We start from the raw sequence: 17,072 nt of genomic DNA, 5'->3' as shown, positions 1-17,072 counted from the left end.
GGGGCACCTGGCTGGCTCAGTCGGTAGAGCATGTGACTCTTTTTCACAGGGTTTTGAGTTCAAGCTCCACATTGGGTGTAGAGATTACTTTAAAATAAAATTTTTAAAAAATGGATTTCTTCTTCACATCACATAATTGAGTCTTGCTTTTATTAGACTGATGAACTCTGCCTTGTATTTGGAATCTTTATGTCATTTCCACTTAATATAGTTATGTGACATGGTTAGTTTTAAGTCTATCATCTTGCTATTTGTTTTCTATTTGTCCCATTTATTCTTTGTTATTTTTCTTCCTTTGTTTCTTGGCTTTCTTTGTACTGTTTTGTGTGTGTGTGTGTGTGTGTGTGTGTGTATTTCATATTTATTCATTATTTATCATTTTGTAGTCCATTGTATTTATTTGTATTTCTTGATAAATATACGTATCTTGAATATACATGTATATTTACCTAGTTACAGAGCTTCAAGATATATAAAGTAAAAGCTAATAGACTAAACAGAGGAATAGGCAAATTCACAATTATAGCTGGAGATTTCAAAATCTCTGTCTCAGTAATTGATAGCATAGTAAACAGAAAATCAGTTAGGACACAGGACAGGGGTTTATATTTCCTGTGACCTAAGACTGATTTTTACATTTTTAAATTGTGAAAAAATAAAACAAAGAACAATATTCTGAGATACCTGAAGCTTATATGAGGTACTAATTTTGATGTTTATTCATAAAACTTTATTTCAATGGAGGCACACTCTTTTATTTCTGTCCATATGGCTGCTTTCATGCTACCACTGTAGAGGTGAATAGATGCAGCAGAGATTGTATGACTCACAAAGTCTAAATTATTTATGTAGCCCTTTAAGAAAAAGTTTGGGGGCGCCTGGGTGGCGCAGTTGGTTAAGCATCCGACTTCAGCCAGGTCACGATCTTGCGGTCCGTGAGGTCGAGCCCCGCGTCGGGCTCTGGGCTGATGGCTCAGAGCCTGGAGCCTGTTTCCGATTCTGTGTCTCCCTCTCTCTCTGCCCCTCCCCGTTCATGCTCTGTCTCTCTCTGTACCAAAAATAAGTAAACGTTGAAAAAAAAAAAATTAAAAAAAAAAAAAAGAAAAAGTTTGTAGATCTCCTAATATAGATGTTTTCAACACTAACAACCAACTTATTTTAATTGACAGTGGAGTAGTTTCTGCAACACCATCAGAATATGCTTTTTTGGAAGTTCACATGACATAATCACCAAGATAGGCTATATGTGCATCCTAAAACAAGTCTCAAAGTGAATGCATTAAAATTATTTATAGTTTGTTCTCTTTAAAATTATATTAGAAATCAAAAACGCATAACCCTCAAGTATATGGGGGAAAATTTTCCAGTTATTTATTTAAAAATTAACATTTAACCCATGAATCAGATAAGTCACAAGGGAAATTAGAAAATATTTTGAGGTGAATTAAAACAAAAACACAATTTACTAAACTTTGAAGGGTTCAACTAGAACTGTTTTTAGAAGTAGGAATTTACAGCTTTGTTTACATTAGAAAAGTGTAAAATAAATCATCTAAGCTTTTAAGCATAGTATAAGAAAAACAAACCTCCAGGTTTAAAGGAAGAAAATATTAAATATAGGAGCATAAATCAAGGGCATAGAAAACAGTAGAGAAAAATTAATGAAACCAATAGTTCTTTTTGGATATGTCAATAAAATTGATAAACCTCTAGGTAGACCAAAAAATGAGAGAAGACAGAAATTACCAACATCTGTTGGTAATTTGTTTAAACCCCACCCCCATTGTGATGGTATGTGGAGATGGGGCCTTGGGAGTTGGGCCCATTGTGGGGCCTTCACAATGGGATTAGTGTCCTATCAGAAGAGATATTAGAGAGCTTGCTCTTGCCTCCACCTCTGCTATGTGAGGACACTGAAAAGGTAGCTTGTCTTCAAGCCAGGAAAAGAGTCCTTATTCGAAAGTGACATTGCTAGTACCTTAATTTTGGACTTTTAATCTCCAGAAGTATGAGAAAGTAAATTTCTATTGTTAAATGACCCTGTCTATATTTTGTTACAGTATCCTAAGCAGGCTAAGACAGATATTAAGGAAATATTATGAACAATTTTAAGCCAATAAAATGAATGAATAGGCATTCATTCAATGTAGATGAAGTGGACAAATTCCTTGAAAAATACAGAGTATCATAACTGGTACAAAATGACTAGAAAACCCAAATAACCCCTATACTTGTTTTAAAAATCAAATTGATAATTAAAAAGTTAAGACGCAGGGACGCCTGGGCGCCTCAGTTGGTTAAGTGTCTGACTCTTGATTTTGGCTCAGGGCATGATCTCGTGGTTCCTGAGTTCAAGTTCTGCATCAGGCTCCACACTGCCTCTCCCCTACTCACCCCTCCCTTGCTCACTCCCCTCCCCCCCTCCCCCCCCACCTGCCCTTCTCTCTCTGAAAATAAATAAACATAATTTTTTTTTTTTTAGTTTAAGACCCAGTGGTTTTTTTAAAGGAAGAAACCATACCAGTGCTACACAAACTCCTTCAGAATATAGAAGACAACACTTTTGGGGCTCCTGGCTGGCTTAGAACAGCATGCCACTCAGTCTTGGGGTCGTGAATGCAAGTCCCACTTTGGGTGTAGAGATTACTAAAAAAAAATAAACTTTAAAAAAAAAAAATTGCTGCTGCGCCTGGTTCAGTAGGTTAAGTGTCTGACTTCGACCCAGGTTGTGATCTCACGGTTCTTGGGTTCAAGCCCTGCATCGGCTCTGCACTGACAGTGTGGATGAAGCCTGCTTGGGATTCTCTTTCTCTCCCTCTCCCTCTGCCCTTCCTGCACTTGCGCTTTCTTTCTCTCTCAAAATAAATAAATAAACAAACTTAAAAAGAATTGCTGTAAAGCTATAGTTTTGTTTTGTTTTTTTGTAAATCTATAGTTATTAAGACACTATGGTAGTGTCAAATGATAGCTGTATAGCTTGAGTCTTAGAGGGAGGACTGACTACAAAGGGACACCAGGGAGCTTTTGAGGATAATGGAAAAGTTGTGTATCCTGATTTTTGTGGTCATATGGATATATACATTTGTCAAAAGTTGTCAAACTCTGCATTTAAAATGTTACAAAGATTTTATTGTATCTAAAGTATACCCTAGGGACGCCTGGGTGGCTTAATTGGTGAAGCGTCTGACTTCGGCTCAGGTCATGATCTCACAGTCCACTGGTTGGAGCCCCGTGTCGGGCCCTGTGCTGGCAGCTCAGAGCCTGGAGCCTGCTTCAGATTCTGTGTCTCCCTCTCTCTCTGCCCCCTCCCCTGCTCAAAAATAAACATTAAAAAAAATTTTTTTTAATAAACAAATAGATAAAGTATATCCTATTAAAGTTGCATTTTTAAAAAGATCCAGATTCCTAGGATAGTTTTCCTGGTGGATTTCTCCAATTTTGAGATGGAAATACATGAATTTTAAAAAGCTTCTTTCAGGGCACCTGGGTGGCTCAGTAGGTTAAGCATCTGACTTCTACTTAGGATCTCATAGTTCATGGGTTCAAGCACCACATCGGGCTCTGCACTGACAGCATGGACAGAGCCTGCTTGGGATTCTCTCTCTGTCTCTCTCTTCTCGCTCTCACTCTCCCCCTCCCCTGCTTGCACACTGTCTCAAAAATAAATAAATAAACATTGAAAAAAATAAAAACCTACTTACTCTCTTTGGAACCTAATATGTAGCAAGTATTCAGTAATTTTCAGTGTATCATTCAGTAAAATATGAAATTTTTACAAGTGAAGTATTTTGAATGCTGATTTTTATAATAAAAATTTTGGAAAGTCTCATGTTATTTTTTTGTACAGAGAACAATTCTTCAAAGTTACATGTTTAATACATTAGAATTTCCTTGTTTTCTGTTGACTTTTATTAAATGATGCCATATATTTGCTTATATATTTTCCATTTTCAGATTATTATATTTATCGAGTCTTTGGCTATCACCTTTTCTGGGGTCATTCTTAGATTTTTAGCTTTCATAGAATAATTAAATTTTTAGTTAATTTGGACAGTGTCTTAAATTTTCCAAAGTAAGCACTTATAAGAGAAAAAAATCATTGTTACCTATAATCATCATTTTAATACCAAAAAAGTAGAACGACTATCACTTCTAGATAAAAATCTTTCTTAAGAAAATCGTGACATATTATTGATTACTATGTGCTAGGCATTACACCTTGTATTTAAATATGTTATCTAATTTACTTTTCAAAATAACCCTGTTACACTCATTTTACTGGAAAAGAATTTGAGGCTCAGCTATTTCAGGTAACTTGCTAGAACAGGATGTCTGATTTAATAGCCCATGCTCTTAACATTGCTCAGGCACTTTTATAATTCAGAACAATTAACAACCTAAAATGCTGGGTTTTTATAATTAAGTATCTCTTGATAAAATTTGTCACCAGGGGTGCCTGGGTGGCCCAGTCGGTTAAGTGTCTGACTTCGGCTCAGGTCATGATCTTGTGGTCTCTGAATCTGAACCCCTCATCAGACTCTCTGCTGACAGCTCGGTGGAGCCTGGACCCTGCTTCGGATTCTGTATCTCCCTCTCTCTGCCCCTCCTCCGTTTGTGCTCTGTCTCTGTCTGTCTCTTTCTCAAAACTAAATAAACATTGAAAAAAAATTTTTTTTAATTTGTTACCATAGGTCTTTATTTGATAGTACAACACGAGTTCACATAGCATGTGCAGGCATTCATTTTTGCTTACACAGTTTTACAGAGATGATGAAAACCTCTGTTAAAGAAACCACCTCAGGGTGCCTGGGTGGCTCAGTCCGTTAATTGTGAACTGTTTGTTTCAGCTCAGGTCATGATCTCATAGTTCGTGAGTTTGAGCCCCACAAGGGGCTCTGCGCTGACAGCTCAGCACCTACTTGGGATTCTCTCTGTCCCTTTTTCTCTGCCCCTCCCCTCCCCTGCTCAGGAGCAGCCTTTTCAGTGTTCTTCCATTTGTTTTTGGAATATTCTGGGTCAACTGATAAAATCTCCTTGCATCTAGGAGGTTTTCCAGTCTTTAACACCTTGTGCTAGTTAAGAAGGCACAAGATGGTGGTAGTGCTATCTTGCCATCGAGGCAAAGGAGGGTGCAAAAGGGCATACTCCATGCCTAGCTTTCACTCCTGTTTAGGACGTGATGATTAGTGTTCTAATTTAATGACAGTTGTCATTATATTCCACATAAATCTGCACATACTTTCAAAATGTATGTCCATGTCAAGTGGCTTGCTTTTTTCTAGGAATGGTAAGACATTTTGAGACGTTTGTGCTAAAAAAAAAAATTACCATGGGGCGCCTGGGTGGCGCAGTCGGTTAAGCGTCCGACTTCAGCCAGGTCACGATCTCGCGGTCCGTGAGTTCGAGCCCCGCGTCGGGCTCTGGGCTGATGGCTCAGAGCCTGGAGCCTGTTTCTGATTCTGTGTCTCCCTCTCTCTCTGCCCCTCCCCCATTCATGCTCTGTCTCTCTCTGTCCCAAAAATAAATAAACGTTGAAAAAAAAAATTAAAAAAAAAAAAATTACCTTTAAACTTCAGTTTGAATGACGTTTTCACTTGCTAGCTGTGTACAAAATCATTTAGTTTCTGAACTTCTGTCTCTTCATCTGTTAATCTTTAACTCAGTATATTTTTATTTGTCGACTCCAATGAGGTAGTATAAGTGAAAACAGTGTGAAAACTAGAAACTAAGGGACATTTCAGGTGGTTGCAAGCTGGTCAGCGTGTTTAGAGCAGGATAGTGTGGTCGGTCGATAGGATGTTGAATCTGAGTGGGGGTGGAGGAGGGACTGAGGCTAGAGGGAGGTAGAGTAGAAGTGGAAATGATCATAGGTGAACTTAGTGACATTGTGAATGGACATGAAAAATGTAATTAGTGATTTTGGAGGGAAAAATCATTATTTCTGGGTGGTTGAGAGGAGAAGAAATCTCTTGACTCACAGATTAATTTGCAATAAATATTTAACTGCCTATTTTCCACAGTCTCACTAGGCATTTGTTATATACAGGTACAGACCACTAAGGGCCTGAAGGAATCAGTAGTATTTGGTGTCTGGGTAGGATGCTGCCTGCATTCATGAACAGAGAATTTGGGGATGAGTGCTGATTGGGGTATTAAGTCAAGCTACTCACTTGAAAGCAAGTTGACTTCTATGCCACAGATATGGGGACACAATATGGCCATATAGTTTTTATGTGGTCCTCATGTTACTTATTTATAGCCATAGACATCTGATTGCAAAGTTCCATTAATGTTTGGAAAAATGACAATTTTAGACATTTGGAAAGATTGTATTTTCCTCCTAATAGTGCTAAGTATGGTACTGTTTAGCATTTACACACACACACACACACACACACACGCACGCACTGTAATGAAACAGGGCTTTCAGATAATTTGCATTCAGTCTTATATGGTGCTTTTTTTCCAAGGAAAAACATTTCTGAATCTTATGTACATAAATTTGAGTATTCACTACAGGCTTATCAATTCTAGTTATTGTCAGTGTTAAAACAAAAGAATTTAAGTAAAATCTAGCTGTAACTGGGATAATGGATTTCTTTATTGTGCAGCAGTCTTCTCAAACTTCAGATTGCATCAAAATCATCTGGAGGGCTTGTTAAAATACAGGTTGCTGGGTGCCACCCCTTAGGGTCTGATTTAGTAGGTCTGAGGTGGGGCTGAAGATTTGCATTTCTAATAAGATGCTTATGTTAAGACCTACTGTTACATGATAAGGAATAAGATTGTCTTAGGAAACCGCAATTTAGCTTCTAAAAAACACTTTATAAATAGATTAGTAAAAACTACATAATGCCTGAGAAATAAACTTAATTTTCATAATGATACAGCTCGAATCCAAATCCCCTCAGGATGTGGTAAATATAAAATTTCTTTTATAGTCTTTCCTGAAAGTTAATTGTTCATATTTACTTATTTAGCACGGGAACAAGTTAGCAGAATATCTTTAAAAATACATTAAAGACATTGTAAACATTATTCTCCATTCACAATAGTTGTTTAGAGGAATTTGATCCCTCTCTATATTAATTTATTTATCCAATACTTTTCGTTGAAATTAAAAATCAGACTTCAATTTTTAAAAAATTTAATACTTGCCATGAAAAACCAAAAACACCCATTCATTGAAAGTGGATGGTTTTCCACTGTCCTTATCTCTGATCAGCCCTAGAGTTTCCCTGAATTTCAAAAACTAAAACTGTTGGAGATGAAATGTGACAATAGGGTTAATGTAGTATGTCAACCTAAATTAGTTTCAGTAATTTGAAAAAATCTTATATTTTTTTAGCTAATGGGAATGACAACAAGAAATTTAAAGGAGATAGACCTCCCTGTTCGCCTTCTCGTGTTCTCCATCTTCGCAAAATTCCAAGTGATGTCACCGAAGCAGAGGTCATATCATTAGGTCTACCATTTGGCAAAGTAACTAATCTTTTGATGTTGAAAGGAAAGAGCCAGGTATGTAATATTTAAAGATTGAACCACAGTGATTATCTCTGGGTACTAGTGTTAAAGATGACTTTTATTTTCTTGAACTTTTCTGTATTTTCTAAATTTCATTTTATTTACATAAAGTAGTTTTTTAAATAGAATTTTTTTTATGTATGACAGGAAGCAACAAAAATATTAACACAGGACATAGGATTATCTCTTTTTCAATGACTTGTCCTTTTCTTCCTGAACAAAAAAATTTTATATTCTTAATTACAAAATAGTTTATGAGAATACCCTGTGATTATCAGAAGACCAAGACACAGAGAGGATATAAATTATGCCTCATTTGGTAGTTAAAGAATAAGTTTTCCAAAATCTGTATAGAAATGTGTAGTATATTTTAGTTTAGAATTAATATATAACTTCTTTAATAATTCAAAAGAGATTGTTAGAGGTTCTTCATTTCAGAAGTTAATAGGTTTTTCTTAAGATGAATCAGGAAACTTGCTTTTGTGGTGACCATGACAAAAATATAATACTTGTTATGTTGATTTGAGTAATCACCTGCTTTTTTGTTCCAACTCAGACCCCATTAGGATGAATTCTTTAGTTCTTTCCCAGTTTTTGGTTGTCCTGAAAATCTTTTAAACAGCATTGCTGGTAAGAAGACGACAACAGATTTAAGCCCTAAACATTGTGTAGTACATTGTGATAAGACCCTATGTTCTTACACTTTTGTAAATAAGTTTAAGAAACAAATATATTTATAAACAGATTGGTATGTGTTTGGACATGAAAGAGATTATCATGTCTGATTCTGGCCCTTTAGTGAAACTAGCGTTCCTGTTTAATTCGGATGAGGTTATTTAAATCTGGAGAGGCTAAATAACATGTTTTAGTATTCAGCTCTTGTATGTTTACACATTTATTTTACATCTTCTGGAAATCTTACCTGTGCCTGGATCTTTATTTTAACTCAGTTGCCACTACTGAGAATATATGGTTTGGGTGGTTTTAAAAGAGCCAACATGGCCAAGTCTAATGGCTGTGAGATGTATCGTGTATGTGTATCATGTACATTATCATGTTTCATGCAGTGTATCCTGTATATTCTGTTAGATGGTTGTGAGGGGCAGCAATGTCACAATTTGTTTTTGTCTCTGCTATTGGTTCTGGGTTTATTATTTATCTGCAGTGCTACTGTGTTAATTGCTTATCTTTCAGTCATAAATCATGTTAAGAAAATATTTTGTTATATACTTTAGCAAGAGAGTGATGTGAGTCATTAGAACTACTTGTAGCTGTAATCTTTCTGATGGCGCTTAGAGGTGGGAGTGTTGAGGGCAGCCTACGGGATATTTTCGCCAGCCTTTCTGTGGTTAGTGACTTCTGGGATTTTTTTTTTTTTTTTTCCACCGCTTATTATGAAAATCGATTTCTTTGGATACTTTAGAAAAACCTAAATAATTTCTACTGGGGTCCACGTGGAAAAAGTTCTTTTTATGTATGAATTTTTAGGTTGTATATACTTTCAAGAAAATTTTTCTATAATAATAATCATGTATTCCAAAGATATTGTTTAGCTTCTCCTTTGTGTAACTAATGTTAGACATTGAGTTTAGTTCTTTGCATTTATGAAGGGGTTTTCAGAAAGATACTCTCCCTCTATATAGTGAATATTATTAGCAAAAAGTTTACATATTCTTTGTTGAAAAGGTGATTAAAAACCAGACAGGAAATGTTGCTGTTGCTTTTTGGTTACCTTGATCATTTTTATCTTCCTTAGAAAAATTAGTAAAAGCATATTACTAATACAGATAATGGTTTTAAAGTGCATTTCTTGAAGATAGTAGAATTTATTTGTTTATTGAGGATCAGTTAATTAATGATATTTGATCTATTGTGGTGTGGCTAACATTACTACTTCATAGAATGTTGTTAATTAAAGCATTTAATTGGTTCATTTGTGACATTTGATGGATACAGTTAAGCATCACATTTAACGTTTGTCAGGTTAATATTCCTTTACTGGAATATTTGCCAAATAGAAACAGTAAGATAACTATAAACAAATAAATAGTTTGACTTACAGATATTTGCCATTTCCTATGTTCAGGAAATTTTGTTAATAAACATATTTTTATAAATTGTGTTTTATATATAATTTGAAGTGGTTACTGTACACTTGCTAATTACATGCTCTGTTGTAGTAAAAAAGAATTGAGTTATCAAACTAGAAATTTGCATGGACTTGGATCAGGAGTTCTTCCTATACATTTTTAATTTGAGATGTTCATTATAGGTAGTTCTGGGGGCTCAGAATGGTTAGTATTTCATCTTCGTAACTAACCATTATGGTAGGGTGGCAGAACCTCTCACAGAAGTTTCAGGAGTCCTTACAGCTGGAAGAAGCCATGTGTGGAATAAGACACAGATCTCAAGGAGCCTTTTCTGATCTCAGCTCTTCCTGTGTTATTTTTCAGATATCTAATATTCGTACAATGATTACACGTGTTAAAAGATGAATTCAGTTGAGTAAATTTTAAAGATTTTATTGGCTTTATTCAAGGATTCGTGAATTGGGTAGCATTTCATCCAGCAGATAGAAAGGAGCTGTGAAGAGCAGTGCATAATGAAAGGCTTCTTTAGGCAGAATAGGGTGGGACAAGGAAGTTACTAGTAGAGTGAGTTGTTTGAGGCAAGGTCATCTTCCTTTAGGGAATGGTTGGGGTCTGTCAGGCAGATAACCTCACTAGTGCTGACCAAGTAATTCCAGATGAACTGGTTTAAGATTCTAATCTTGGGAGAGGTTCAAACTATAATTGTTAGGTATTAACTCCTGGTTTGGTGATGTGGGCTTAGTTGGGCTTAGTACAGGTGACTTCATTTTGGGCTTGTTGCCTCTGTATTTTTTAACACAGATCTCAGAAAAAGTCATTTGAATGATTCAAATCAATATTGACTTAATGTAGGAAAGATGTTATCCCATTTCCCTAACTTGAACAATTGAGCCTTTACACCTGAATTCAGCATTTAATTGTATCATAAACTTAATTGTATCATAAACAGCTATTTAATTAAAAGGTAAAAGAACAAATCATTATGCCCCATCTTGGAGAAGTTCTTATTTAGGAAAGAACTATTAAATTCTAACCCCTGAAAGCATCCATTTTACAGTACTGATGCTCACCTTTATTTTCACCTTTTTAATTATTTCTAGATTTTAGAAGAAAGAGAAAAAAGAGGAAAACCAAAAACCACATGAAATCATTTATTCAACTGGCAATTTCCCAGTCCCAAATCCTTTATTGAGCTTGACTTTTCATATGTATTTTCATTTAACATCAGTGGTACACTTTGAAGCCAGAGTTTTTTCATAGTTCTTAGCTGTCTTTCAAAAACATGAGCTTTCACTTTACTTTCTTGTGTTTATTACAGGCTTTCTTAGAAATGGCTTCTGAGGAAGCTGCTGTTACTATGGTGAATTACTACACTCCTGTTACTCCTCACCTTCGAAGCCAGCCTGTTTTTATTCAGTATTCCAATCACAGAGAACTTAAGACTGACAATCTACCTAATCAAGCTGTAAGTATTGAAAGCATTTAAAAAATTAGCTACAAAAAAAAAAAAAAAAAAAAAAGCTACAAGAATACATGGTATAATAGCTTAAGATTAATTTTCTATTTCTCAGGAAAAAATCATGTTCCTTCCTGTTAGGATGCTTTATTAGTAAAGATTATGTATGTAAATTCTTACCTGAAGGCTTAAGTAGTGCCATTTAGAAATACGTTTGAAGTTGCGGTGCTAGAAATGGCAGATACTGGGGGTATAGCTCAGAGGCAGAGCATTTGACTGCAGAAATGGCAGAAATTTAGTTTGCCCTTAACTTTTTTCACGAGTAAGAGAAAAACTTACATTCTTATCTCTTAAAATTTCAAGTCCAAAAGGAACTTTTTATAGAATACTTAGAATATATAACAAAGGCATTGAGAATTTCAGTGCCGCTTCTATTTGATGTTAACATTTAGATGTTAGTAAGAATTTGTATAGATATGTTCATTAAATGGTTTTTGACTCTTCTAGGTGAATGTGGAATGTAGAATATCAACATCTCTAACCTCATTTTTCAGTTTTTATTTTGATATAGTTCATATTGACTATAGTTCATCTTTTGTGTCTCTCCAGGTTGATTTGTAGTAGCTAAAATAGTAATTTGAAGTTACTTAAGGGTAAGAAAAATTGATCCACAAAGCAAGAAAGAGGCTTTTTTATTATGTTATGAGCATGTTTGGGCCCTATAGTCTTGCTCTAGGTAAAAGAATTCCTCCAGCCCTTTGATTCTGTGCTGAAAGTCATTATAGTGCAAGCTACTAAATTTAAATTAGTTTTCCACGTTTTTTTTTTTGTTTTTTTTTTTTTTTAAATTTTTTTTTCAACGTTTTTATTTATTTTTGGGACAGAGAGAGACAGAGCATGAACGGGGGAGGGGCAGAGAGAGAGGGAGACACAGAATCGGAAACAGGCTCCAGGCTCTGAGCCATCAGCCCAGAGCCCGACGCGGGGCTCGAACTCACGGACCGCGAGATCGTGACCTGGCTGAAGTCTGCGCCACCCAGGCGCCCCAGTTTTCCATGTTTTTAAAACAAAGACTTTTTCTGTGCATAATCCTTAGCTTGTTCTAAGAGATATTAGTGGCATATAATAACCTATATAAACTTAGTAAATGAGATGTTAGACATTTTTAAATAGTGTAGACTTTTGTAAATGAAAAATTGACTTAAAAATTCTAAATAGCATCCATTCTCATGGTAAAACATTCAAATAGTCCAGAAAAGTAAAAATGATAACAACAACAACACAGTTGTCCAGAGACAACTAATTAACATTTGCTAACAGTTTGGTGTGTATTCCTTCTCTATCCAGGTGTATTATTATCTGTGTATATAATTTTACATAAGTGGAATCCTAATGTTTTGAAAGCTCATATTTTTTCTTTATAACGTGTCATGGATATTTTTTTGATGGCTATAAAGGCAGAATTACTTCACAGTTTTTAAGTGAATGCATAATACTCCCTTCTATAAGACAGCCATAATCTATCCAATGTCTTGTTAATAGACATTGAAATTGTTTCCAATTTTACGCTTTTTAGAAATAGCACTGTAGCAACATTCTTACATATCCTAGCACACTTGCAACATTTTCCTACTAGTTAACGTTTGTGGCAGTGAAATTGCTGGGACTAAGCATATGCATATTTTATATTTTGATATACGTTTCATGATTGCTTTTTTTAATGTTTATTTTAGAGAGAGAGAGAGAGGGAGAGGGTATGTGTGCAAGTGTGGCGGGGGGGGGGGGGGTGTGGGCAGAGAGACAGGGAGAAAGAGGACCTGTACTGGGCTCTGTGCTGACAGCAGAAAGCCCAATGGGGGGCTTGAATTAATGAATGGTGAGATCATGACCTGAGCCAAAGTCAGTCACTTAACTGACTGAGCCACCCAGGTGCCCCACATGATTGCTTTTTTTTAAAGAATATGTGCCAGCTTAGGGTGCCACTCATATGTGTAAGCAAGCAGTTTTCCTGTCATCTTTATTAGAGGATGAAATCATATCTTATTGTTTACTTAATATTTATTTGATAACTTATAAAGTCTAGTGATTTCTGTTGATGCAGTTTTTTTCCCCATTTTTAACACTGTGGTAAATTACATATAAAATTTGCCATTTTGACCATTTGTAAATGCCGAGCAGCATTAAGTACATTCATATTGTGCAATCCATCACCACCGTCTTTCTCCAGAATTCTTTCACCTTGGGACACCAGATCTCATGGTTTGTGAGATTAAGCCCTGCTTTGAGCTCTGTGCTGACAGTGCAGAGCCTGCTTGGGATTCTCTCTCACACTCTCTCCCTCTCTCCTGCCTCCTTCTCTCTCTCTCTCTCTCTCTCTCAAAATAAGTAAATAAACTTAAAAAAATAAATTCTTCCTCCTTCCTAAATTGAAACTCTATGCCTTAAACGCTAATTCCGCATTCTTCTGCCCCCCCCCCAGCCTCTGGCAGCCACAGTCTACTTTCTGTCTCTGAGTTTTGTCTACTAATGCGGTTTTAAAAATATTTTTACACAATAGTCAAATCTCTTAAGATTGTATTATGGTTTCTGATTTTGATACCATGCTCATCAGGACCTAGTATACCAACATTAAAAAAATTGTTTTTGGGGTGCCTGGGTGGCTCAGTCGGTTAGGCGTCCGACTTCGACTCAGGTCGTGATCTCGCGGTCCGTGAGTTCGAGCCCCGCGTCGGGCTCTGTGCTGACAGCTCAGAGCCTGGAGCCTGTTTCAGATTCTGTGTCTCTCTCTCTCTCTGACCCTCCCCCATTCACGCTCTGTCTCTCTCTGCCTCAAAAATAAATAAACATTAAAAAAATTTTTTTTTAATTTTTTTTTACCTGTGTTTTCTTCTCATATTTTTATGTTTTAGTTGTTTTTATTTAAATGTTTAAATTTTTGTTTTATTAGAAATATTTTGGAGGTGGGGAGTGAGGGTAGGCTTTGATCTCTTTTTTAACTCCCATTGACCAGTTTCTCCTTAATCATTTTTTTGAATAACCCATTTATTATCTACTTATGTGAAACTTGTTCTTTGTCATGTTCTAGTTTTCTGTACATTTGCTGTACCTACTTAAAACATGCATGTATACCCTTCTTAGACATGCATACACATTCTGCTTGCCTGGCTCTGATATACCCTTATGTCTGTGCTACTCACATGGTGTGCACTCCATGTCTAATCCAGACTACCTTTTGTATTCACTTCTGTTCCATTCCTGTTTTCGTGTCCCTAGAGCTAATGTCTCCAGTATGAATGTTTTGTAGGGCAAAGCCCTCTTTTATACTCTTTTTTCAGACATTAATTAGCTATTGTATTTTACTTATGTCTCCATATATAATAGAATTATTTAGATAACTTCTACCCCCCCCCCCCAAAAAAAAACCACAATTGGAATTGGGTTGATTTTATAGATTAACTTGAGATAATTAACATATTTATATTGCTCTATGATTCTTTTGAGGAGGATGTATTTTGACTCCTGTCTTTCACTAGAGTTTTAAATTTTCATTCATGTAAGTCATGGCAGTTTTCTTATTAGTGTGATTCCTAAATATGTTGGAATAAGTCTTGAACAAGGAATAAACAATTTAATAAAACTCTTAAAGACTGGATTATTCTAAAGAGAAACTGTGAGGCATTCCAGTTGCTTGGCAACCAAAGCCAGCTGAAATGACCTAGTTAATTCTTCGATAGCCTTGATTTCTTCCTAGTGCCCTTTCCATTTTGTTATTTTTGTGCAATTTTTATACATTGATGTTTGATAAAATATAATAGTTTTTCTTTTATTCAAAGTCCTACACCAAAGTTGAAGTCAGAATTTAAGGTACTTGTTTGCATATATAAAATGTACCAAATGTCTTTTTTTTTTTCTGACAGCCCTGGGAAACTGATAAATTACTATTTCATTATCTTTTATTCTCTGAATAACAAGGTAACCCAAAACATGCACATAACTTCTTTTCCAGCCTATGGACATACTTGCCAGAGAGGGTCAGGTGAATATCAAATATTTTTTAAAATTTATTTATTTATTTGAGAGAGAACACAAGCAGGGGAGAAGTACAAAGGGAGGGAGGGGGGGAGGGAGGGAGGGAGAGAGAGAGAGAGAGAGAGAGAGAGAGAGAGAGAGAGAGAGAAAGAGAAAGAAAGAATCTTAAACAAGCTTCGCACTCTGCACAGAGCTCAGCCTGGGATCATGACCTGAGCTGAAATCAAGAGTCAGCTGCTCAACCAACTGAGGAGCCCTTCAAGTATCTTTATCTTTTTATTTAAACTAAAATTATAGTTGGGGCACCTGGATGGCTCAGTCAGTTAAGCATCCAACTCTTGGTTTTGGCTCAGGTCACGATCCTGTGGTTTAGTGAGTTCTAGCCCCACATCAGGCTCCAAGCTAACAGTGCAGAGCCTGCTTGGGATTCTCTGTCTCCCTCTCTCTTTGCCCCTCCCCCACTTGTGCTTTCTCTGTCTCTCTCAAAATAAATAAATAAGCTTAAAAAATATGTAAACTAAAATTATAGCTAAAAAATTTAGATTGTATTTTGAGGTACAGCATTTGAGAAATGGTTTTATTAATAACCATCATTAGGGTATAGACAGTTTTATTTTGTTTTTTTACCTTGTGGGTGGACATTTATAAATCTGCAGAGATAACCATGGAAAGATTTTGCCTAAAAATGTTTTCTTAAAAAATCATCTAACTCTACACTTAAGATCTGTGCATTTTATTGTACATTCATTTCTGTCTCAATTTCAGAAATGTCTTTTTCACGTTATCCAGACATGTTTAAATTTTATATGAAGTCTATTTGTCCTCCCCTCACCTTGATGAAATACTTGCATTTCCAGTCATGCTACTGCTGTTTCCTTTATTAAGTTATTAAACTATTCCAGCGAGTTTGTTTAGAAAACATTTAAAAAATTATCTCCCATAGTAGGAATTCTGCTGCCTCATAATTTTTAGCATCAAATACACAGAACATAAATCTTCTATGTGAAATAATCTCTTTATATTAAGAAAATATTTCTCATTTTCTCCCACCCCCAACTTTTCTGTTGCCCTCTGTGGAGAGTGTGCCTCAATTTTATTTTTTTTTACTTGAATGTTTTGTGTAATTAAAAACGGAAACTACAGAGTTATTTATTAAATAAATCTGTCTTCAGGTGTTATTTTCTCAGATTTTTATTGTCAAAAGCATTTCTTGCATGCCTTCTGCTCAGAGACCTTTGTACTCAGTGCTCTGTGAAATACTAATGCAGAATATGTTGAGAACTCTAGAATGATTAGCACAATAGGTACCGTGGCTTCTCCTATTTCTCTGTTGTGGTACCCCCCATGCCAAAAAGGATGAGTGAAGGAAGAGGAGCTATGATAAAAATAGTAATATCAGTAGCAGGAAGCATATGTGTAGAATTGTTTAATAAAAAGGATTGGTAGAATGATTGATGGCATAATGAAGTAAAGTCAGCAAGGTTAAGTTTACTTTTGGTTGTGCAGGCTTAGTTTTGTAAAGATTTAATCTTCCTGATCTAAGAAAAAAAAGAACCATTATTCCGTTTAGAACTTCTCTATGTTGAAGTCTTTGCCTAGACGTTCTAGAGTTATGTTTGGTATGGTAGCTGCTGGCTACATGTGGCTAAATTTAAATAAATTTAAAAATGAAAAATTTAGGGGCGCCTGGGTGGCTCAGTCGGTTAAGCGGCCGACTTCGGCTCAGGTCATGATCTCGCGGTCCGTGAGTTTGAGCCCCGCGTCAGGCTCTGTGCTGACAGCTCAGAGCCTGCAGCCTGTTTCAGATTCTGTGTCTCTGACCCTGCCCCGTTCATGCTCTGTCTCTCTCTGTCTCAAGAATAAATAAACGTAAAAAAAATTAAAAAAAAAAAAATGAAAAATTTAGGGGTACCTGGCTGTCTCAGTCGGAAGAGCATGTAACTCTTGATCTTGGGGTCATGAGTTCGAGTCCC

At 35.9% G+C, this 17,072-nt stretch overlaps 1 protein-coding gene across 10 annotated transcripts in view; it reads left to right on the top strand.

Moving 5' to 3' along the window:
• Positions 1 to 17,072, top strand: part of PTBP3 (polypyrimidine tract binding protein 3) — a 120,383-nt gene that overhangs the window by 52,969 nt on the left and 50,342 nt on the right. For 8 of the 10 annotated variants that reach the window (XM_045469680.1, XM_045469681.1, XM_045469679.1 and 5 more), the window contains 2 exons: positions 7,349 to 7,518; positions 10,933 to 11,079. In XM_045469680.1, coding sequence (XP_045325636.1) covers positions 7,349 to 7,518; positions 10,933 to 11,079 — 317 coding nt within the window. The remainder of the gene's footprint in view (positions 1 to 7,348; positions 7,519 to 10,932; positions 11,080 to 17,072) is intronic. The other 2 variants (XM_045469686.1, XM_045469688.1) reach the window with 1 other exon arrangement.

The sequence above is a fragment of the Leopardus geoffroyi genome, chromosome D4, assembly GCF_018350155.1.
Source record: "Leopardus geoffroyi isolate Oge1 chromosome D4, O.geoffroyi_Oge1_pat1.0, whole genome shotgun sequence".
Taxonomy (NCBI): domain Eukaryota; kingdom Metazoa; phylum Chordata; class Mammalia; order Carnivora; family Felidae; genus Leopardus; species Leopardus geoffroyi.
The sequence above is the reverse complement of the archived record's forward strand: the minus strand, read 5'-3'. Positions and strand labels throughout refer to the sequence as shown.